The 25184-nt window shown below is 42.6% G+C and overlaps 2 protein-coding genes across 2 annotated transcripts; one reads left to right on the top strand and one right to left on the bottom strand.

The window, feature by feature from the left end:
• Positions 1-4978: 4978 nt before the first annotated feature.
• RSAD2 (radical S-adenosyl methionine domain containing 2) lies at positions 4979-10060 on the bottom strand. Its single transcript, XM_051778352.1, has 6 exons — positions 9528-10060; positions 9175-9336; positions 8513-8742; positions 7496-7645; positions 6736-6768; positions 4979-6194 (listed from the first exon to the last, which is right to left on the bottom strand). The coding sequence occupies exons 1-6, from the start codon at positions 9859-9861 to the stop codon at positions 6030-6032; spliced, it is 1074 nt and encodes a 357-aa protein (XP_051634312.1). The 5' UTR covers positions 9862-10060; the 3' UTR covers positions 4979-6029.
• Positions 10061-16692: 6632 nt separating this feature from the next.
• Positions 16693-23290, top strand: CMPK2 (cytidine/uridine monophosphate kinase 2). Its single transcript, XM_051778384.1, has 5 exons — positions 16693-17056; positions 17375-17489; positions 18269-18470; positions 19627-19860; positions 21823-23290. Exons 1-5 carry the CDS (start codon positions 16961-16963, stop codon positions 21941-21943), a joined length of 768 nt encoding a protein of 255 aa, XP_051634344.1. The 5' UTR covers positions 16693-16960; the 3' UTR covers positions 21944-23290.
• Positions 23291-25184: the final 1894 nt, after the last annotated feature.

The raw sequence follows: 25184 nt of genomic DNA on the forward strand, positions 1-25184 counted from the left end.
GCAGCCCAGACGCCCACAGCGAGTTAAAGTGGAAGGTCTCTTGGACACGGGAGCAGACGTGACCATAATCGCCTCTAAAGACTGGCCACACGGGTGGCCCGCACAAACGGCCTATGTACAAGTCAGCGGCGTAGGGGGAACGCAATATCCAGTCCGGAGTAAGGAGGTACTAACAGTCTATGGACCGGAGGGCAGACCAGCGTCCCTTCAACCTTACATTCTAAACATTCCAATTACATTGTGGGGACGGGACGCGATGGGGCAGTGGGAACTCTCATTGAGAACCCTGTCCCCAGAACAAAATTTTTAGGAGGGGTCACTGAAGTGAAGCAGCTCCCCAAACTGAGCTGGAAAACTGATGTACCAGTTTGGGTTGATCAGTGGCCCCTACCTCGCAAAAGGCTGCAAATTCTCAACGACTTGGTAAATCAAGAATTGGCCAAAGGACACCTGGAGTCTTCCACCAGTCCCTGGAACACTCCAGTGTTTGTCATTCAAAAAGCCTCAGGTTCCTGGAGATTTCTTCAGGACCTGAGAAAAGTAAACGAAGTCCTAGAACCAATGGGAGCCCTCCAGCAGGGAATGCCGTCACCATCTATGCTCCCTGCTGAATGGCCCCTAGTGGTCATTGATATCAAGGACTGCTTTTTTCAAATTTATTTAGATTCGGCTGATTCGGCTCGATTTGCTTTTTCTGTCCCAGCCATCAACGTTTGCGAACCCCACCGCAGGTTCCAGTGGAAGGTGCTTCCCCAGGGGATGAAAAATTCCCCAACACTCTGCCAAATGTTTGTAGCAGAAGTGTTGCGTCCAATTCGGCAACAGCATCCACAATCAATCATCTTCCATTATATGGATGATGTCTTGATTTGTGCCAAATCTCAATTGGCTGTAAACGAGACATTAAATTCAACCATCCTGGCTCTAAAAGATAACGGATTGGAAATATCCCCTGAAAAAGTTCAAAGGGAATCACCTTGGAGGTACCTTGGACTCAAAATCACAGAAAAAACCATTCGGCCTCAAGCAGTAGAAATTAACAAAAGAGTCCAAACATTGAATGACCTCCAAAAGCTACTGGGTGCGATCAATTGGATCCGACCTGTGCTGGGGATCACAACCGGAGATCTGCACCCACTGTTTGAGCTGCTTCGTGGAGACGCTGACCTGTCCTCCCCCCGCCATCTAACACCAGAGGCAATTAGAACCTTATCCATTGTCGAAAAAAAGATAGAGGAAAGACAGTCATATAGGAGGATGGAGGGACTGCCATCCTCCTTAATAATTATCAGAGAAGAGAGACAACCCCTTGGCCTTCTAGGCCAATTCACCAACGGTCAAAAAGACTTCTGTCTGTGGGAGTGGATGTTCCTCCCGCACCAATTCGGTAAGACGATCACCACCGTCGCTGAAATGATTGGCAAAATAGTATTCAAAAGTCGCACTAGATGTTTAGAGCTCAGCGGTGAGGAACCAGATTTTATCTACCTCCCGCTGACCTCTGAACATCTAGACCAACTGCTGCAAACCTCCATTGATTTCCAAATTGCCATCGGAGACTACCCGGGAGAAATTCGGTTACATCTCCCGGCGTGTCCATTTATCCAAAGATTAATTCAAATTCCGTTAAAATTAAAAATTATTCAATCAGAATTGCCTATAAAAAATGCCAAAACAATATTTACCGATGGCTCTGGGAGAACTGGTAATGCGGTAATAATCTGGCGACAAAATAACGATTGGCAATATGACATACACAAAGTAGAAGGTTCTCCCCAAATCGTAGAGCTTTCAGCAGTTGTGCGGGCTTTCCAAATTTTCAGTGGTGAACCGATCAACATTGTCTCAGATTCGGCCTATGTTGTTGGTGTGGTCAAACGTATCGAAAATTCCTATTTAAAAGAAGTATCCAATCGGAGCTTGTTTGAACTACTAACCAAATTATTATTCTTAATTCAGAATAGGCAATTCGGCTTTTTCATTGTCCACACCAGGTCACACACCGCTCTACCCGGTCCTGTGGCGGAGGGAAACCAACTTGCTGACCATCTGGCAGGTATGGTAGTTACTCCCAATTTGTACCAGCAAGCAAAAATTTCCCACGAGTTCTTCCACCAGAATGCGCGATCGCTACAAAAACAATTTGGCCTTAAATTATCTCAAGCCAGGGAAATTTTGAAAACGTGCCCTGATTGTCAGGTTGTCATGCCAGTCGCCCCGGAGGGGACCAACCCAAGAGGGCTCTCGGCGTTAGAAATCTGGCAATCAGATGTTACGCACATCCCTGAATTTGGCAAGCTAAAATACGTGCACGTATCTATTGATACTTTTTCAAAAATGATCGTGGCCACCGCGCATGCTGGTGAAAAGAGCCGTGATGTCAAGAGACACTTTCTGTCCGCATTCGCCAGGATGGGAGTTCCGAAACAAATAAAAACAGATAACGGGCCCTCCTACGTGTCTGCGGACACGAAACGGTTCTTTGAGCAGTGGGGAGTACACCATACCACTGGGATCCCTCACAATCCCACGGGACAGGGTATAGTGGAGCGTGCCCACCAAAATATCAAAAATTTACTCAAAAAACAAAAGAGGGGGAGTATTGGCCTCTCCCCCCAGGAAAAACTAGACAAAATTATGTATGTTTTAAATTTTTTGAATTTGCTGGAGGAACAGGAAACCCACACAGACAGAAGTCCAGCAGACCGTCATTTTGGAAAGAGTGCTGTAAGTTCAACCTCCCAAAAAGCGAAAGTCATGTACCGGGACCCGCTGACCGAGACATGGGCGGGCCCTTTCCCCTTGATAACATGGGGGAAGGGCTACGCGTGTATTTCAGGTCCTGACGGACCAAAGTGGGTCCCGGCAAGGAGGATAAAGATCCATCGCGACTGAACTACACCGGAAGACAGCATGCATCCGCTTCGCCTCTTCATCATCTCCAACCTTGTCATCTGTGGGCTCGTCCCTCTCAGCGACACGTCACCTCTGCGAGAATGGATGAACCAACCAGGAGAGAATTTGTGGGTAACGCTGGCTAAGGCTACTGGCACAGACACCTTGTGCCTAGCCTTGGCCAGCGCAGGAAGCCCATTTCGTACCTGTCTTGTAGGAGTTCCCATCACACCCAGAGAATGGAGCTCCTTTGTGTCCCAAACCCGAAACAGAGGAGCCGGTCCACTCAATTCCCCTAACCTTGCCCAAACGATTGCTTCCCTTAATTTTATTGATATCCCCTTTCAAGAAATTGATTTGATAGGTTCACTCCCAACCACAGCGTGCGTTATTTTCCATCGTTACACCCAAGCTGTTTTATTTACTCCCCACAACGTAACTGCTAATAACCCCCTTTACCGTGAGTCTACTTCGCCGTGGTGCAATGGCTCGATGGTAACAACTATCCCTACAGAGCATGTTCCTAGGAACATGAAACTCCCCAAGGGATATTTCCTATTGTGCGGGGATCGGGCATGGCCAGGCATTAGAGCCTACCCCGAGGGAGGACCCTGCACAATAGGAAAGTTAGCCTTGTTCAACCCGGCAAAGTTCCACCTACAAAATCAATTCGTCTTCCCAAAAACCCGAGTTAAGAAATCCCTTTCCTTTTCAATGGGAGCACCCCTCCGATTCCCCGGGTCCAAGCCTGTCGCCCCTAAAGCTAAATCAGAACCCCAAACAATCTCCGCACCGATTCGACTCCAAAACTCCCTCCCTGCACCACATCTGAATCTCGGAAAGCCGCAGTATTGGCCCACACCTCTGCCCTTCCCAGAGGACTGTGATTCTAACATTCACATATGGTCCAGGGTGAAGAATTTCTGGGCGTCCTTCCCTATCCCCGGGATAGGGACAGCACACGCCCTCTCTTTGCTCACGCACCTTGGTTGTTGGCTAACCAAGGAAGCTAATGCTACAACCCAGGCAATTGAGGGCTTGCTGGCGGACACCCAGAAATTGAAAGAGGTGAGTCTACAGAATCGAGCCGCCATTGATTTCCTCCTCTTGGCACACGGTCACGGGTGCCAAGAGTTCGAGGGCATGTGTTGTATGAATTTCTCGGACCATGCTGAATCCATTCACCAAAGCATCGATCGATTAAAAGGCTTGGTCCGGGAAATTCATCAGGACAGAGGCAGTGGACTCGATAACCTCTTCGATTGGCTACAGATACCAAATTTACCCAGTTGGACCCGAAAAATTATTATATTATGTCTCATTGCCCTTTTTGGTTTAGTTTCGTTATGTGTTGTCTTACCTTGTCTGATTGTTTTCTTAAGAAAAACCCTGATTTCGTCAGTCACCGCCAACATCGTTGCTGCTCAAGCAAACAAAGAAGGGGGAGATGTTGGGGAACGCAAGGCAGAGTGGGACGAATACCAAGCCTGGAGAAAGATCTATAGCCCTGAGTGACACCTATAACACCGGACAAGGCTTTACTTTACTGGACTTTACTCCATAACACCGGATTTGACACTATATCGGACTTGACAGTTTTCTTGTTCTCCCCAGTTTTCCCCAGTTTGTTGTTATGCTGTTATATGGTTCTGTGTACCCCAGTTGCTGTTTTTGAAAAATCATCCTCCATATTGTCTTCTTCCTCCCCTCACAGTTTTCCCGCCTTTTTCCTGCTTTCCCGCTCCTCTGCCTGCCATTGGTTAGAGTTTGGTGCAGTGCAGAGGTAGCTCCCATTGGCCCTTTCCCCCGGAGACCTCCAAACTCCTCCCTTCCTTACCTAATTGCCCAATCACCATGCTTCCCCAGTTGTCGATCCCACGCTCCTCCCTAGCCCAACACTCCGCCCCTGAACCTACCCTTTATAAGTTACTGTTTCCCCCAATAAAGTTGGCATTGCTCCACGAGACTTCTACTGTGTCCCGGACCCTTCCTGCAGTGCCCGATCCTTTTCCTCTCCCCCCGGGTCGTGGCAGGTTTGCAACCAGCAAGATAATTAATTACTAAACCAAGCAACCTCTAAAGCAAGGTTACATGATACATGAACTTTTCTGTTTGTAATTCCATGGCTTAGCAAAATAAAAAGCCACTATACAACAGAAGATTCATGTTAGGTTGTGCTACGTTGTATTAATTGAGAAGGAATCTTCATCAGAACTGTATGCATGCAGAGAGAAAGAAAGCTGAAAATAATAAATCAATATTTGCAGATAAAAGGAAAATGGAGGAATTAATAAAATGCAAACATTCTCACTGTAAATATTAGTTAGAACTAAGGCCATTGCCAATGTGAAATAAGAAGTTGTTTATCATTAGGTAGAACGTACTTCTAGGTTTTAGGACGGACAAATACAATATTCTTTCATGACTAAAAATATGTTTTTGCAGAAATTTACATCCCCCAACATTTTTGCAAATGTTTTCTGTGCATATGGAGGAGAGGGAGAATAAAACCAGATACTTTTACAGTTAAGTCTTAAAAAATGAAAATGGCCAAGTTTTTCATCTTGATTTTCTTTTAAATACATTATTACAGATAATGATTCCTAGATTCTGACCCTCTATTACCCCCGAAAAAGGCAGATGGTGCTTCCAGTGGCCTGCCAGCTGGCCCTCTTGTGATCTACAGAGGAACTACAATCCACCTTTCCCTGAGAAACAGGCAGAATGCATTCCCCGATAAGAGTTTTCACTTCTCCATCCTTACAGCTGTTTATAATGAAGTAGAGATTGGGGTGGAGTTTGATTTATCTGGCATGCACACTCATGTAGTATTTTAAAAACATTTACTACATGACGTTATGTTAACAGTTTGCCCTTAAGTCCTTCATAAAATGGATTAGAAAGTTTATTTCAGACATCTGCTCATATGAAAGCTCTGAAAGTATTAAGTTATGCTCAATAAAATAAAAGTACATAATCTGCATTTAAAAAACACATTCCCATATACATTTATACTGAACATCAGTCTGTATAATATACCAAGTGTAATTAAAAGCATTAAATACAGATATACACTCATCATATGCACACATATTTTCTTTACATGATGCACTGCCCTAACTCAGTATATTGAGTTACCAGTCTAGTTTCATGTCGGCTTTACTCCACACATACTTTCCTCCTCTTGTTAGGAACATCTTCTCATCAAATCCACTGAATTTTATAGCTGCTTCCACTCCAACATCCAGGATAGACTTGGAAGGCTCTTTCCGTCCATTTCTACAGTTTAGAAAACGCATCTGGAACATCAATAGATAAGACATTAAAAAGTCAATTTGCAAAAACTTAACTTCCCACAGAATTAAACAAGCTGCACTGCAATCCCACAAAAGCCTATATAAGTGCATGAAGAGTTTCACTCTAGTCCTTAGAAAGCTCAGAAGCTCATGATTAGACACCTTAGCAGGAACAAAGCTACACCATAATTCCTGAAGACTGGCTCTTCAATTACACACAAACTAAGTAGGCGCTTTGAAACTTAACTTTCAGGGCAAGTTCTGTATTTTTAAATTAAAGTAAAAAAGCGAAGATGTCCTCCAGAAATAGACATCTACACTTTAAATTTGTGATGTAATCATTATGCCTGCAACCTGATTGCAAGTTCTCCTCAGCTTATACTATATTAAAGTTCTTACTATGTCTGATGGGAATAAATCACATCCATTCCTTGTACTATATGGTAAAATTGTTTTATAGAATGCATAGTAAATCGAATTGGTTATCACTGTTGATACATACATATATTAGCATACAAATACTAAGTATGAAACAAAGACTTACATATTCATCCAGAATGAGGTATGAATCTCTCATCTGTAATAGATCAAAAGAAAAAAATGAAATTAATATACAAATTAAAATTCCATTTTAGTGAAAAATGAAAGACAAAGCAAACAACTATTCAGTCAGATACAAATCTTTGAAACAGTTACTGTATCACCACTATTTAGTGAGCTTGGATCAAATTTATAGAAATAAATGATAGAATTACTAGAATAACTTTATGTATGAATAAACTAGTAATTCTTGAAATATGACCTCTCCAGTGTCTAATTGAAATGTGGGTGCCCAACTGGATAAAGGTGGTTTAAATAATATCCAAGTTTTCTATTAATTTTTACAGCAGTAGAACTTACAGTTTTGCATGCTGGAATGATTATGCCATTTTCAAAACAAATGTTGTGATCATTTAAGCTGGAGAATCTCTATTAGGAAACTATGCTTAGAGTATAAAGTGTGTTTTTATTAACTTTGAACTTTTTCAGGATATTGTGCTGTACTCCCGCTGGTTTCCACAGGATTGGGATCAATGGGTTTTTAGTTTTCTGCTAATAACTTCATGGTCAATAAAAAACCTTAAAGAAAATTAAAAAGCTTGGCTTCTACCATAACAAAACTGGTTGCTGATAAAGTTGTACTGTACCTCTTCTAAGCCACTACTTGTAGGGAAAGTACTAATTGCCATGAAAGTTTCTAGTTCCTTTCCAATTTTCCAACGTTATTTGAAAATAAAGTTACAGAAGGACAGTTTAATTTTTACCTTCTGATTAGATTCAGGTACCAAACAGGAGACATCTTTGTGGCGATCCAGGAATCGTTCAAAGTCTTCATCACTAATAACAAATTTTTCTGCTTCTCTCAAGGCATCCTCACCACTGTTCTCCCCTTCAATGAGCAGGCACTGGAATACCTGAAAACAGAAGGCACCTAGTTAAGATTTTACATTTTCACTTGCCTTGAGGTTAAGAGACTGTCCCCATGACAAAAACCTTTAGTTGTCTCAGTAGCATTATCTTAATTTTTCTGTCAGTGGGGCTACACTGACACAAATTGTGATAACTGAATACTATACAAAGAGCATGGTGCAGATTTATTTTTAGCAACTTAACCATTACAGAGTTCTAAATTTTCTAAATTATCATTTTCATTACTATCCTTTAGTAGGACCAAGATTTCACTTAGAGTGTTTGGTTTGGGGTTTTTTCTGAGAAATTCTGTGTGTATAACTATTTCCATTAAGCAAATAATGAGAAATTATTCCACAAGTTCTCTCATATTTATGCCACATTACCTCTACCCATTTGCAAACTGATAACATAATGTATTTAATGCATTCTAATAAAAAATATAATATATGTACATTAATTGTTAATAGTCTATAACAGAACATTATTGTACACATATCTTGCTAACACTCTATTGACTCTAATGTATCATTGTATACTGCTTTTTCATTTTCTCTACACGTGACACATTTCCAAATCTTAAAGACTTTCTATATTAATTTTAATATAATAAAATAACCCATATCTACATACACTGAAATAGTAATTTTCTGTATGTATCACAATAAAAAAAGATTCTTGACATACTGGGCTCCATTTAAGTGAAGAATGAGACAGAACCCATCTCAACACCATGCAACGTTGACAAGAAGGCCCGTAACACCAGCCCGAGCTGGAGATCCAGCTGAGGTCATTAGACATTCAGACGACTCCAAAACCTCATTATTACTTTTCTTTGAACAAGAAACCTATGGTATACACTACTTTCCTACCTTCCAGCGCACAGGGTTGAGTGCCTTGATCTGCTCATTCATATCTTCCTCAACATTAAATCTGTTGATCACCGAATTTATTTTGAAAGCAACAGCATACTCTCGGCACCACTGTCTCAGTTTATGCAGATTTTCCACGTGGTTCTTCTTTCCTTGACCACGGCCAATTAAAATGTTGACATCCTCATCAAAACTATCACATGAAATTGCCAGAATGTCTAAATATTCACCTGAGAACAAGTTTTAAAAATTGATTAATATCCAGTCCCTTAGCTAAAAGCTGTCAGAAATACGCCCACTTTCACTTCCTTATCATCTGTCATGAAGTGCCATGTAAATATAGTTCTGTGGAGTCATCCCATCAACCGCAAAAGCCACAGCATCAGCAGTGTCAAAACACATAACTTGAGCGTGTCTGTCCCCAGCGTTATGGAGACAGGCTGAGCTGTTGTTCTGTTACATCATTATACCAAAGAGGCCTTTGGTATAATGCCTATGTTCACAAAATATAATCAACACAATCTCACTGGTATTTACATTTGGTTTGTAAAACCACTAAAAAAACATCTCCCACTTGCCCCCAAATCCATCTGTGGGTGAGGCTGCTCCGCAAAGGCCCCCCAGCCCGACCAGTGTTGCTGTGCCCAGCAGTTCCTCCTTACCATACTTCTTGAACCACCGCTCTCTGATCAGGCTGCCGTTGCTAACAATACTGACACTTGGGAGCTCCAACTCCTGCTTGCAAAATTGCACCAGTTTGCCTACAAATTCGCCTCTGTCCTGAAGAAACGGTTCTCCTCCCGAGAAATTTATTTTCTCCATTCCTAGAGAAGGACCAAAGAAAGATGATGAACATCTCTTGCCCGTCGCCTGCTCCTTCCCCATGCTATCAGTGCCCCACGGCAGCCTCATGAAAAGGTACGGGAACATTCCCGGGATAATTTTTTCGATGGCATTTGCTCTTGCGGGGTCTCCCCTCCCCGGTTACCGCCGGCACCCCCTCCCCGGGACTCACCCGCCTCCTTGAGCATCGCCAGCCCCCGCTTGGCCTCCTCCAGCGGCAGCACGAAGGAGGTCTTGGCAGTATGGAAGCAGAAGCCGCACTTGTAGTTGCACTGCCGAGTGAAGTGGTAGTTGACACTGGTGGGTGTCGGGGACGCGTCGTCCCACTCCTGCTCTCGCTCCCGCCGTGGGGGTGAGTCCCGTCGCCAGCCGGGCAAGGGCAGGGACAGAGACAGGGACAGGGAGAGGGGAGTCAGGCTCCAGCACAACGCGCCCAGCCGCCCCCGCAGCGCCGCCAGCACCGCCCGTCCTATGGACAACAGCCGGCCCAGCATGTCCAGGTGCATGGCTCGGCTCAACTTGGCTCGGCTTGGACCCGGCGGGATGCTCTGCGGTTCACTTGGAGTCGCCTGGGCACGCTTCGACCGGAGTCGGTTCGGTTGGGCTCGGTTCGGTTCAATCCGACCCGGCTCGGCTCGCAGTCTGCAGCGAGGTGCCCGGCGCTCCGCATTTAACAGTGCGGTGAGAGCCTCCCCGTCCCGTCCCGTCCCGTCCCGTCCCGTCCCGCCCCGCTGTGCCGGAGCACGGGGAACCGCTCCGTTTCGTTTTCCGTTCTCACAAAAGCGAAACTTGGCACCGAGCCGCAGGCGCGATGTTTTCCTTCTCCCACCCCCCCCGCGTGTGTCCCCCGTGTCCCCACGCCTCAGATGCGCTTCTCGGACACGGCCACGGGTGGAACCCGCTGACTGCCAAGCGCTGGTAGCAGGTTTCAGCACCTCTGGGTTTGAGCAGGTTTAGCACCTGAAGACCACTTTTGGTGTGTGAGGTCTCAGTGGCTCTGGCTCTTCTGGTTAAAACTCGTGTGACTTGTGAAGCAGGGGGAAAGCTCAGCTTGTATAACTGCATTGCAGCCTTCTTAGTAAGTCAGGAGCACTTGTAAGTTGAAACAATTTTGCATTGCAAAGCAGCCCAAGCTAGGGAGACTGAAGGCTTCAGATATGTGAAAGAATATACTTGTAGGTTTTTAATTCTTGGTCTTCAATACTGGACCTCAAGCAAAGCTACTGCACCAAGCTGAGTACATGGATAGCCCTGACAGCAGGAACAGCTGGCAGCCTGAGGTGAGACACTGGCAGGGCAGATAGGAGCCCACTCATGGTAACACCAGGAGAGACCAGGACCAAGCTTCCTGTTTCCATATTCCTCAACTCCTCATGGCACAATAGCTATTGCTAGAGAAGGAGCATCATAGCACCAGTTGCTATTCCTCAGTCCTTTGATGTGTCCAAACACACCAAGTACACCACAACTTTTCAGCCTCACTCTGCCTTCAGTCAGCCTGACCTCATTCTTGTGTGGGCAGTTTAGTGTTGCCACTGCTGCCAAGGTGAGGAGCCATACTCAAACCTGATCACCTACCAATTGCATGTTGTCCATGGCAGGCTTCTCTCACTTTGGAGCTTCCCTCACTTCCATTTACCAGACAGAATTGCTGATGTAGCTGGACAGTCTTGCCCTCATGTTGCTACCTTTCTTTTTTTTCCACTTGAAAAAGGAGTGGGAGAACTAGCTTCATCCTGTCATTGGCTACCCTCAGATTCCCATCACCTTTCTTTCACTTTCCTGGAGATGATCTACTGGCTCAGTAATGTCTGGATCAGTAAGTAACAGGGTTTCAGGTTTTCCCCTTTAAACAGTTTTTATTGTCTCTATCAGCTGTTTCTTGCTGGAACGGATTCATGCCAGCAGGGTGGAATGGGAGACTTCGTGCTATGACTAATTCCAGTAATGCCACCTCACGATGGTATTGTTGAAGCAGGATGGGAAACATCTCTGTTCCTGAGGATTTCCAAAATTGTTTCTGAGGTTGTCAGCAGAGACCATTCCAGCAGGAGAAGTTAACTGTGTACCCTTCCAGTTCCTTGAGGTTTACGTAAGACACAAGCTTAAGAATGAAAGCAGGATTTTCTAATAAATAAAGGGTTTACTGATCACAAACTTGAAAATGGAATTGCAAAAGAAGAACAAGACAATGCAATTTAGACTGAAATCTGATGTTGAAGTTGCTCTTTGGTTGTTTCAGTGTTTCAATCAATTTGAATAAGTCTGTACAGTCTATACAACCCTTCTGCTGCATGTTAGGAACTCTTTCCAATTTCCTATCTTCTCTGATCCCAACTCAGGTTCCTCTCTCCCCTCATTCATATCTTTGTTCATATTTAGTTGAGCCAATGCGGATATAGGGACTACTTCTTTGAGGTGGAAAATTCAATTACTAAGAATACTTGTGGTGAACATGAGATCTTAAAAACAATCACAACACTTCAAACTCTACAACTCGAGAAATATTATGTTGTGTCTATGTTTGTATATACATATATATGTATGTGTGTCACCAACCACACAATCTCTAAATAAAGCTTTGCACAGGGATTTTATTTCAGGTGATAAATTATCCTTTAGCTCACCCTGTCTCAGAAACTTCCCTGAACTCCTGAAAGTTTGGGAATTGCAGAAGATCCACTGAAAATGGCACAGTGATCTAGACCTATTGTAGTCTCAGCCCTGAGCTCGTTGCCTAGTGCCTCAGCTGGATAGGAAAATTAGCTTTAAAATACTTCATTTCCAAAATCAGTAAAGAATCCTTGATAATTATCAATTTATCTCAATACAAGACTTACATCTGAGACACAAACACTCCAAGAGCATGTCAGAAAAATTTTGCTCAAAGAATCAGCAAACTAAAACATTACCATTTTGAACTGTTTTTCTTTGAAATGTTCCCTGTTTCAGGGAACAAAACATGCAGAGAACCTAACACTCAAGCATATTCGAGATTTCCTGTTCTCTGTAATTCTATCAGTACTTTCTTAGAAAATGGCAATTATAAGGGTTCTATTTTTTGCCTTGACTAAGCATGTTTTCAGACAACACTCTCTGCATTACTGTAAAGCCTCACAATGCAAACCCAGACCAGGACATACCCCCTACAGATGTACAGATTTTACTGTACTACCTAGCAACAAGAATGACAATCACATTTTACTTCCTGAACTGTCCTAGCTCACAGGCTGTATGGTGAGACCTACAAGAAAACACAAACGTGCTCTTTTATACAGTAGCTTTGAATCTACAAGAAATGTTGCAAGCAAGAACTGTAACAAAATTTTCTGTCCTGGTGCCTTCTAAAAGAGTCTCAGAAAAACATGGAAGAATCCAACTGAATAAACAGGGATAATGCTCTTGTGCTGCCTAGTTGTTAGGAAAGTAAAACTTTGAAACAATTATTTATCTAAATAATGTATTTTTATTTTTAAAAAATAAAGATATTGATTTCTCCACTGTGGCTTTTTGGCAGTTCCAGTCAAACAGTATCTTGCTAGGGAAAACAAAGTACTGACAGGAGCCAAAACCATAAATAAGGTTAAAGGAGGAGTCATTATCACTTCACCTGTGCGGACCACAAAAGGTCCAAGAACAACCAGGCAATGACAGATATAATTTTCAGCATTTGATAAATGTATTACTTCTTGCTTTAGTCCCAGCTGGAAATGACCTCCATCTTATTGCATCTGCAACGCTATAAATGGGATTCTGTCAAGGACCTTGTACTTAGTGACTCAACCCTCCCTGGGATGCAGAAATCCAAGGAGAAATTACCATACAGAAAGTTAAAACTCTCATGCAATTAAGTTATGAAAGACATATGAAACACACAATATAAATATAGACAGATTAGAAAGAGGTCCACCATGGGCCCTTAATAGTGTATATGTGGTTTCCCACTCAGGAAGTATTCAAAAGATGGTTCCTAGGATATGGGACAAGACCACAGAATTGTAGAATGATTGTAGAATACCAGATTGGAAGTGACCTCAAGGATCATCAGGTCCTTTCTTGGTAAAAGTATGTTGGGAGAAGGATCCTTCTTTGCCCTTTCCATATCCTTCTCCAAACATCTGGCACTGGACATTGTCATGGGCAGAAGAGGGGGCTCTTCTGGTCTGAGACTATACTGACTTCTGCCTTCTTATAGTCTTATACCTGGATCTTTGTCTACTGAAAGGCCCTTTACTGATGTCCTTTAAAGTTTATTCTGCATTAAAACAGTAGTTTTATTTGTGTGTATTCTCTGTACCTATGCATTTTATGGGCCTTCCACTTAAGTTTTTCTCTGTCTCATGTAGGGTTTTGAGAGGCATGGACTCAGGGGGGTGAAGAACTGAGACATTTTATTAAAAGGATGCAGATTTTATAGCCAACACAAACATAGAAACATTCCTTATAAGGCAGAAACTGTAACCGCAACATCCGATTGGCTACCTCCTGTCGCCTGGGGACATGGCAGGCTTTGGAAGTGGCAACTCATCCCTGTGATGAGTTTCACAGTACTCTGCTTCACCCGAAACTTGCCGCAAAGGTCTGGTTCTTTCCAGGCCTTCATCCTGCCTATTTCCCACAATCTCAGACAGCTGTTTACAGGACTGTGCACTTAGATATATTTTTAAGTTATAGGCTAAGCAATTTCCAGGTGTTTTTTTTCTTTTTCCATTTTGTGTGGATCAAAAAGTTTTTGAATATTCATATGGCTTTTTGTTGTGTCTGTATCTCTTCCCTATAGCTTCATGCAAGCACAATGGGCACTCAAAGATGTGAAAAGGCTTCTGAGCAGTCTTTTTCACATAATTAGCATATTTTCTCTTCGACATTGCATCATATTATACTGAGGACAAAATTATAAAGGTCCTTGTAAAAAGGCTGAAAGCTGCTTAAAATAAGTTAATTTCAAAACAGAGTTATACTCTCTACACTGATTTTAAATACAAAGACCTAACTTGGGCATAAAAGGCAACTGTCTTTTCCTACCTTTGTACTTAAATCATGCAAGAGGGTAAATAGCCAGAAGGACAGGCCTATTATGAATGATCTCATAAGCATGGTATAAATGAAGGAAGCAACCAACCAAGAGTGAAGTAACCAACTTAGCTCAGGAATGCTTGTAACAAGGCTGTATCAAGGTAGTGGGAGGGGAAAAGGGAAAATGAAAGTAAGCACTTTCCATTCAACAGAGAGGGGAAAGGTAACAGTAGCATCAGGAAAAAAAACCAAACAAACAGAAGAGCAAGGAGACAGAGGTCAGTGAGGAAAATTGCCAGCTTTACAAGTGCTTCTGAAATGAAACTTGGCTGCAAGTCAATTGGGTGTCAAACAAACCAATGAACAGAAGAGTCACAGATTAGTTTTGTTGTAGATAAAGGTGAGACAGTGGAGATAGGAAAGAATAATCGAAACCTTGTGTACCTGATGGTGAGCTCAGCAGTGGAACTTGCACTCAGTAAGGAGATCTCAATCACTGTTGCTACTCTTCTATAAGCAATGGCTCCATGGAAGACAGTAGCAAAAAAAAAGAAAAAAACAAATCATAGTATCACCCAGAAAGGTATTTGGAATAAGGCAGACAGCATTATTCTGCAGGTCTGTGGAACATTGGTATGTGTAGCCATACTCTGACTAATCGTCCAGTTTGGGTCTCCACATCTTAGCAGATCCTTACGGAGCTAAATAAGTTATCCCTGGTTCCAAGTGATCAAGGGGATGAAGCACCTGCCTTGCAAGAAATGGAGGCTGTCATTTCTGACATGAAAAAGCTGAAGGGGAAATCTGCCTGACCTTGAAAAAATCATGTAGGTGATAAATAAGCTGAATGTTGAACTGTTATTCACTAAAATCAGTAATAATATTGGAAGGGGCACTTGTTGAAACAAGTAGAATATGAGTTTAAAACTTATAAAAGAAAAGTTTTTATGCAACAGTTTCACTGCTGGAATTTGAGGACAGAGGGGTTTGTGGAGGTAGACTGTATCACAGAGTCAGAAAGGGATTTAGATAGATGTATGAACAAAGATCCATAGTAGGTGCTAAAAGAAAAAGAGGAGGATGTGCTGTCTACCACTCCTAATTCAGTGACTGTGGATGCTGGAGGAGCAGGACTAGGAGAAGGGACCATGGATAAGCCAGGCTTATGCAGAGCATGTCATTCCGCAAGACAAAATATTGTGTGAGAATAGCCACTACTTTGACTCAGTAGATATTATCATGGTCTTAAAATTACCATCTATTGGCTTCCTGTATAACGAACTGTGTTTTACCCTGTGTCTTCTGGTATCCATAGCCAGCCATAGTCATGTGCTTGAGTCATTTGGAATTATGCAGGAATTCTCAGGTATGGTAAAGTGCCTTAAAAAAAAAGGCAGTTTTGGTATCTGATGCTGAGACTATTGAAGAGACTCTAAGGCTTCATTCCCAGTTTCAACTCTGGCCCAGCCTTCCACTGGCTTCCTCAGCATGGGCTGTTTCCAACTAGTGCAGCTGATCTCTGTCGAACTGATACTGCCTACCAGCTGCTTCACTGTCCCTGCAGATACACTAAGCAAAAGCTACTTGTGCAGTATATTTGAGCTGACCAGAGGAAGACATCAAGTTTCTGAAGAATTTCTTGTAGATTACTCTAGCTTGTAGAGTATATTCTTTCAGAAAATGCATCAGAAGTTTAACTTTAGATCTCTCTAGGTGGCAGGTTTTCAACTATTGAAAGTGAGGAAAAGGATTCTATAGAGTTGCAGGTTGTCCTACATTTTAAGTTACATATTTTGAAAACTCAAAATCTACATTTTGGGCAACATTACTCAGAGCAGCTGTCATAAGACTAAGTGCTATTGCTATTTTCAGTGCTTCTGGTTCCTGCCGCTGAGCTGATGAAAGCTGAAATTTGGCATCATAAAGTTACAAAAACATTGCAGGCTTGTAAAAGTTCGTTTTACTCCCAAAATTATTTGTGTCTATTGTTGATCTTATTATCAAGGCACTGAGTAAACAAATAATGGGGTTAAGCTGCCAGTATGCCCAACAGCTCAGTGCTGGTTGGGCACTGCCACTCAACAAAGCAGTTTAGGACTTGTTTGACTCTTTTGGGCCAGTCCCAAACAGCGGAGCATATTGGCACTTCTCCTTAAAAAAAAAAATAAAATAATTATTCTATTTTATTTTTTAGGAGACCACCAGGATTCAGCCACGTGAGCCCGTGGGAATGTGACCCTTTGGTGCTGGCGGACCCCTAGGCTAGGACCTTACTTCCCACGTTTGTTGCTACCCACTCGCTCACAGAGCCATTCCCCGTGGGACCGAGCCCGTTCATCCCAGTACCACTGATGCGGGGTGGGGGAGGCAGAAGAGTCTCCCCAAGGAGCTGCCCTTGGCTCTGGACCGGTCCCCGCAGACCGGCGCTTTCCCGGCCTACCGCTCTAGTTTCGTTTCCCGCGGGCTCCTCCTCCGCCGCCCTCCGCCCCCCTCCGAGCTGCCACGGGACCCGGCTCCCGGCTCCTGGCTCCTGCTCCCGGCTCCCGGCTCCCGGCTCCCGGCTCCCGGCTCCCGGCTCCCGGCCTGGCGATGCTGCGGCGCTGCGCCCCGGGGTCGCCGGGCCCCGGGCCCCTCGGCCAAGCCCTGCCACCCTCGGCCACCGCCCTCCGCCACCGCCTGCGCCAGGTCAGCACGGAGAGATCTTCGGCTTCGTGGGGCGGGCGGGTGCGAGGGGGACAAGGGGTAATTGTTTCAAACGGAGGGACGGCAGATCCTGACCCGGTGTAAGGAAGAAGTTTTTTCGATGAGGGTAGCGAAACACTGGCACAGGTTTCCCAGAGAGGTGGTGGATGCCCCATCCCTGGAAACATTCCTGGCTTGGTTGAAAAGGGCTCTGAGCGACCTGATCTGGTTTAAGATGTCCCAGTGTGCTGCCTGGGGGTTGGATAGATGAGTGATCAAGGTCCCTTCTGACCCAACACGTTCTATGATCTCTCCTTGCAGTATGCAGACAGGATCCCAGAGGCTGAAGCAGTACTCGACCTGCTGGAGAAATGTCCGGAGCACCAAAAAAAGGGCGATTTTCCCGTCATAGTTTTTGAGGGGCTGGATGCCACTGGTAAGAGCAATGTGTGGGTGAGGAACTATAGATGAGAAATTGTTGAAAAGAGCAAGTGCTCTGGCTTTCATTCAGGTGTAAGTCATAAAAATTAAAAAAAAAAAAAAAATCCTGGAAACCTGCAACAGAATTGAAGAAATTAATAATTATAAATGCCAGTCTGTTTTCCCTGACTTGTAAAAGATGAGTCTACACTAATTTTCACTCTGTGGGTTAATTCGTTATCTAATTAAATGAAAGAATACAAAGAGTGGAGTACTGAAAATTTAATTTCTTATGCAGATGATGAAACACTTTTACTGGAGAGTTTTCAAATAAATGAACTAAAATAATGGTAGTCTGAGAGACTGGCAGCAGTTTAGATCAGAGAAATATTAGTTGCCTCTGTTTTCTGACTTTTCAGTTAAAGAGAACTGAAAATCCCCTTTAAAAGAAAGGACAGCAGGGCAATATCCACATGAACTGTGACCTCAAAAAGTATTATAAATAAATATACAGAAAAATTGCCATACATTTAATGTATTAAAGGGAGTAAAGACTGAAAGTTGGCAAGGGGAACGACTGGAAGGCCCAGAGAGCAGGAAGGAAAGTAATAATTCCTGCAACCAGACTCAGAATAATTTTCCCCTGACAACCTTATCACGAGATATTCAAGTTACATATTCAGGTGTCAGAACATTTTCTCCAAATGAACAGGCAGGACAGTTTTTCAGTTTTTAAAACTGAGGTGTATCTGACACATAATAACACAAATATTTCCTTCTGTAAATGAAATGCAGGCAAAACCACTGTGACCGAGGCTGTTAAGGACAACCTGAACGGCATTCTGCTAAGGTCCCCACCACCTTGCATCAGCCAGTGGAGGACTGTATTTGATGATGAACCAACACCCATTAAAAGAGCATTTTATGCTGCGGGCAACTACATTCTCGCTTCAGAAATAGCAAAAGCATCCACTCAGGCACCTGTGATCATAGACAGGTTCGTATACTAGAGAAGCCCTCTTATGTCAGTGCTATCATATAGTTGTTCAGTGTTACAAGCAGAAGCGGTCAACAATTGTCTCCTTTCTTTGGAGGAGGAGGAGTTGATTTGGTTTTGTTTGTGATTTGTTTTGGGGTTTTTTTTTGAAGCACTACTCTGCAGAGAGTCAGATAAATATTAAATCTTCCAAAGATGATAATAGTAAGTTAGGGAACTTCCATCAGGGTAATACTCATAACTAGCTTTTGGACACATGAAAATTATTACATCTTCAATTAGGAATAGTGGAGGCTCAAGCTGTGCATCCTGAGCTAGACCAGAGTTTCATGACAAACCTGAGGAGCATGTGGGCTGCTGGTCATGCCTTTCTCTAAGATGAGATACGGGTGGATTGGAATGACTGAGTTTTAGGTAGACTCACTCTTTGCGTATATAAAGCCAGAAACATGCTTCCCACTTTTTTGGATTTGGTTTTGTTTTTGTTATTTCTAGTATTCATTAACCTTTGTAGGCAGCTTACAGTATTACTCTTAATAAAGAAGGTCTAGGTGCACTTTGAACCTTCTGGCTTATTTCAGTAGGTGTACTGTAACCTCCTGCCACAACACATACACACACACATACACACACACACACAGAGATATACACAGACGTTGTTTGTATGTACTATTTTTAACCAATCTCAAATCCACTGAAATCCATCAAACACAGTGCCTTGTGTGGGGAACATTAAATGCAAGTGAAATGCACAACCATTAATAATGCCTGTCTTAATTCACATGTTTGTAAAGACTGTGTGTTCTCTAGCAAATCTGTTGCATGAAGTAGGTTGGGAACCACAAAAAAAGGACTCAGAGGACTGGATTTTGAGATAAAATGTAACTCTTCTTTGACCTCACTCTGGAAGTCTCTTTGCCTAATGTGTAGCTACTGCCATATGTTTTAATTAATAATTCACATGAACTCTGTGTAGTGCACTGAGTATTATCACTGTTAAGAAATAATGGATGTCGCAGAACTGTTCTTTGCATTTCCCCTCAAACCCACCGTGTCATCTATCTCATCATTATTGACTTCTCATTATAGTGACAACTGTCTCCTATATTATGGAAGAATTAGTGTCCTCTTTAAAATTTCTCTCTCCATCTGACAGATACTGGCACAGCACAGCTGCCTACACAATTGCCACTGAAACAAATGGGAAAGTGAAGGATCTTCCACCAGCTCACGATGAAGTGTACCAGTGGCCTGAGGATCTGCTTAAACCTGATCTTGTTCTTCTCTTGACTGTTGACCCTGAGGAACGAGTCCAGAGACTTCAGCGTCGGGGGCTGGAGAAAACAAAGGAGGAAGCAGAGTTGGAAGCTAACAGCTTGTTTCGCCAAAGGTACCCTTTAATGAGGAATAAGAGGCTGGATGCAATCTTGGCTTCTGTGGGATCAGTGGCAAATGTACCACTCACATTACTGGGACAAGGATTTCCTATGTCTAAGCTCTTGGTTTGAGGTTTTTTGGAAAGGATTAATGGTTGACAGAGAGGGGAAATTATGTCAGTTCTGATTGAAAGTGTTCAAAAGCTGCAGGTGTAGAATTTAATCATCCTGCAAAGGAGCTTTGAATTAAAATACTTGTATTTTCTACTTGCTGCTTTTATTTTAGCACCTTTCTTAGCTTGGTCATGAAGGGGAGAGACCTAAAAATTTCAGAACTGCAAGGCAAGAAGCTGAAACACACTCTTTCCACATGTGTCTCAATTTGAAGAGATTGGAATGTTTGCTAAAGAGGATGAATTATGAGACAAACCAAACTCCTCTCTCTCAGCAATTATAAATTCAAAATTAAGGGGCTTTAATCAAGGAAGTGTGGAAAAAACAGAAGAAATAACAACCCTTTATTAAAAGATATATGTGTGTTGGCAAGAACAGTAACAGAACACACAAAAAACCTAGATAATAGTCCTGTACCCAAAAGTCCCCTTCAAACAAAAAGTCTGAATACTTCTCTGTCCTTTAGCGCAGTTCTAATCTCGGCCGGCAGGGGGCGCTGTTGGGTCACTGGAGGTGCCGAGCCTGCAGTTCTCGTGTTGGCCTGCAGGGGGCGCTGTCGGGCTCTGGCGGTCACCATGAGGGGAGGGCTCTGGGGGGTGGTCTCGGGTCACGGGAGAAGCCGAAAAGAAAATGGGGACCCTTCCCCCAATGGGGGAAGCCCTGTGAGCTGGGCCAGCTACCCAAAAACTCCCAAACTCCTCCTCTCCCCCCACTCCAGCCTTCGATGGGCCATTAGCTAGGAATTTGGCTTTGCCAGCCAGACCTTTTGTAAAGCTAATTGACCCCCTTCTCATTTGAACTCCGTTTTTCTTACAGTGGAGCAGGGGAAGGAAAAATTCCCTCCTGGGATTTATAGCCTATAACAACATAAAAGTCTGGAATTGAGCTCCAGATTAAGAACATAAAATTTAGATCTCCTCTTGTAGATGTCTTAGCTGTGTCTTATAGATATGTAGCTGTGCTAAGTATCTTGGGTCCCAGTATAGTCAGAAACTCCCTGCTTATTTAGTAGGAACTGCAGAGGGATGAGTGAGCTAGGGAACAACATTTAAGAATCCTTTAAGTTCTACCTCTACATCTTAGTCCTGTCAGAAAGCCTTTGGTTATTTCTACTTGTTAATTATGTCAGCCTGGACATGAGAATATCCAGAATCTTGCTTGATTTGTCCTGTGACTTCCGGCCTTAATGGCAATTTTGGGAACATAGGAAATGATATTGACATCCTCATTCACACCCTCATAGGCTGAATGGGGGAGAGCTCTGCATTATACTTACAGTCTAAGTGAGGATGTTTTCATCCTGTATTTCATCCTGTTATTCATCTGGATAGCTGATCAGAGGAAGGGTTTGAATGATGTGTCAACTCTCTAATCCAGTTAGTCAAAGGTGAGATCAGTCAGTGAGCACAGCTACACAGTGCAATGTCACACAGTTCAGAGACACCTTAGCAGAATCTGAAGTTAATTCGGGTGTTAGAAGCAGACTGTCCACTGCACTGCTGTACCAGACTGTATCCAGTGTCAAGTTGTAAAGAAAGAAATACTTTATGCCATGCCATATGTGAATATGGCTCGAGCTCTGGGAATCAATGTCTGGGAAATTATGTGCTTTGAGATTTACATTATAATAGTAGTTACTAATGGTTTATTTCTTTTTGCAGTAGATTTCGTTCTTAGCTTCATATTAGATTTTGTATCCTTTGTCTCTGCAGTGTGAACACTTTCTTCTGAGACCAATGAATAATGCCATTTCATATCCCTGCATTTTGAAGTTTAATTTCCCTTGTTTTGTTTTAAAATAGAGTTGAAGAGTCATACAGAAGGATGGTGAATCCTGCATGCCAAGTGGTTGATGCCAGCCCCTCCAAGGAAGAAGTTCTCAAGACAGTGCTGCAACTAATTAACAAACACTTTGCTTTGTGAAAACAACTTCTGTGTAACAGCACTTAAAAGAGACTTTTTATTGCCCCACTGGTTTTGGTACCTGAAAATGCACAGTGATGTGTTTTTTTCTCACAGAAATACTGAATATTGCTTTATTCTGAATACTGTTTTATTCTGTCAACAGTAATCTATGCAGGTTGTCTGTTTTGTGGTTGCTACTATACCTTTCTGTATAAGGCAAAACACTACTCACATGTCATTCAGCATTCTTAGTAAAGACACAAACATACTACAGTCATGTGTGAAGTACCTCGGAGTGATCTCTGACACCATGACATTTTAAGACAGTATCGTGTTGCATCTTCGTCACCGGGAGAACCCGTTCAGACAATCCAGTGGCCCAGAGTTGTTTGCTGGAACAGAGGATGAGCAGCTGCTGCTGTAATGGGCATCCTGGAAAAAACGTGTCATAAGCGAGCACCAGTGAACATCCAGGCCTCTTAGTAATAACATCCAAGCCTGTCTACATATGCAACTGAAATATCAATTAATTTCAGGGGGAAACCAAGGAAGATTGACAAATTAGAAACAGAGACCTGAGAAGAACCTGAAATTGAAAACATTTTACAAATGCTAAAATATTTTTTACAAAACTTTTTCTGTATTCTACTAATATTTGTTATGTGAACCTGTGTTCTTTGAGAGAATGCAAAATGGAAAACTGCAGAGAATCTGAGCAATGGGGATGATTGAACCTTTTCACTTCAGTTTTTCTTTCTTGTATGGGTGTTTGCACTTGTTGAATGTGAAAGCAGGCTACCATCAAGACTTCAGCTCTGCAAAGGCTTGTTTTTTATGTAAATTAGTTACACTATTATTACTCCTAAGTGTAAAACTAAGAATATGGATTAGCCTTTGTGGGGTCAGAAATTAATGCAGTTCCAGAGAAAAGCATAACTAAATTGTAAATTCGATTTAAAACTACTTTTACTTACTTTCCTGTGTTAAACAAGTGCAGTTATCCAGTTATCAATGAATCTATCTTCTAGATAAAAATGTACTCAGTACTCAGTTCCTATATCTAATCTGCATATACAAGGTAATAGAAAGAAAAACTTCTAAAAATACATTTTTTCATGCACTACTTAATGTTTTTGAATATATGTCATTAATATAATACATTTATACGTACTAGTAATAGATACTGTTGTGTTTGGTGTATTATTCATATAACAGTAGCCTTAGGATTTACCATATATGCAGACTGAAAATACATACTTGTAGGTGCTCCATTCTTTTGAGAAATTATAAAACATTCATGTATTCAGCTCTGGATAGAGGAAATTCTCATATAGAAGTCATCACTGTGCATGGATGATTAGGGTGCAAATACATGCCTGCCCTAAATGTTGTGTAGCCTTAACTTGTCCAGGTAAAAGATCACTTGGCATAAGAAATGCCCCTGCACGCCTTTTCTCCTTATGCAAACTTGCATGTGAAGCCAGTCTGTCTGGCTTTTGATGCTGAGTTCTTAGAAGTGTAGGTTCATATTTAAAAGAGTGCTGATAATATATATGCAAAAAGTGACATCAGACACTATGGATTACACAAATGCAGAATATATTCGTAGTCCATATTTTTCTTTAACCCAAAGCTACTGATGCACACTAGGAGACCAGCAAAGCAAGGTAGACCAAACTAACATTCCCTCTCTCATGTCTTTGTTAGAATTGAAGGTCTGCAAGAAATTGTGTGCCACATGCAGGATGTGTTAATGTGCATAATCACTCCCATACTTCCCATTTCTGTGGCATTTCTGCCGCAATTTTGTCCACGGTATCTAAAAAGATTGCACTTCATTTACATTTAGAACAAATCATAGAATCATAGAAAGGCTGCAAGGGTTGGAAGGGACCCTAAGGATCACCTAGTTCCAAACCCCCTGCCATGGGCAGAGATACACCCACTAGATCGGGTTTTTCAGGGCCCTATTCAGTCTGGTCTTGAACACTTTCCAGAGATGAGGCATCCACGACTTCTCTGGGCAAACTGTTCCAGTGCCTCAATACCTTCACAGTAAAGAATTTCTTCCTGATATCTAATCTAAATCTCCCTCTTTTAGTTTAAAACTATTTGCCCTTCTTCTGTCACTATCGGTGTGTGTAAGAAGTCACTCTCCATTTTCTTTATAAGACCCTTTTAGGTACTGGAATGCTGCTCTAAGGTGTACCCAGAGTAATCTCTTCTCCAGGATGAACAGCCTCAGCTGTCTCAGCCTGTCTTTGTAAAAGAGGTGCTCCAACCCTCTTATCAAGTTTGTGGCCTCCTCTGGATCCACAAAAACGTTCAAATGCAAGGTTTGTCAATGAGTGCTGGAATGCAGGCAGGCCTGGGAGAGGAGCAGCAGGAATACACAAATGCCAGCCATGGCACACCGAGCAAGAGTATCACCGGGATTAGAAACCGACAGAAACTTTTGCTGGGCAGTTTGACGGCCACAAGAGGTCAGAATTTTTGTTTAAATGCTTAAAAAGACCTGTAAGCTCCAAGTATTTCCATGCAGATTCAGAAACTTAGGCTGTTTCTTGGTAGGTAAAGCATTAGACCAGCACAGAAGCTTATTTTCAAGCTTCTCAATAGTTTTGTTAAAGTCAGTGAATTCAGCTCTTACTAAAGAATAAATGCTATTTGTAATTGAGGGATTTCTTGAAGGACAAATCAATACTTTTGTTTTCCCAGATTTGTGTACTTTTTAGTTAAGAAAAAAAAATTATATCTAAGAGTTTTAGATGAAAGAATTTTAAAAGAAATGTTATTTTTATTTCATTTTTGCTGGGTTTTTTGTTTATTTTATTTCACAGAACTCACCATAGTATTTCAAGCACCTTTTTTTGGTCTAGAGGGGAATAGATGCTAAAATAAAGTGGTATTCAGTTGCCTAAACATAGACATCCCCAGCAGTTAGTCTCCCTAAGGTATCCGAGATGTCTGCGTGGGGCTGCCAGATATGACACAAGACATTTGGTTGAGCTGTTGATCTGCAGAGTGGCAGCTGGAAGCCTGCAGGGATACCATATGGTGCCTAAAATGGCACTATTCACCCATTTAAGCAGTGAGAGTGTTAGAAAGCAGCAGTACAGCCTCTTCGGGCTGTGTCTACGTTAGCAGGTGGCCTGGAACAAGTAGGGACAATCTGTAGCACAGAGAAGCTGGCACCGAGGACCCAGTGTGTGCCCTCCATGACAGCATTTCAGAGATTTATTTGAGACCAGCTCTAATC

Source organism: Manacus candei, unplaced genomic scaffold (assembly GCF_025592945.1).
Source record: "Manacus candei isolate 608988 ecotype Guabito, Panama unplaced genomic scaffold, ASM2559294v1 h1tg000011l, whole genome shotgun sequence".
NCBI classification, from domain to species: Eukaryota; Metazoa; Chordata; class Aves; order Passeriformes; family Pipridae; genus Manacus; species Manacus candei.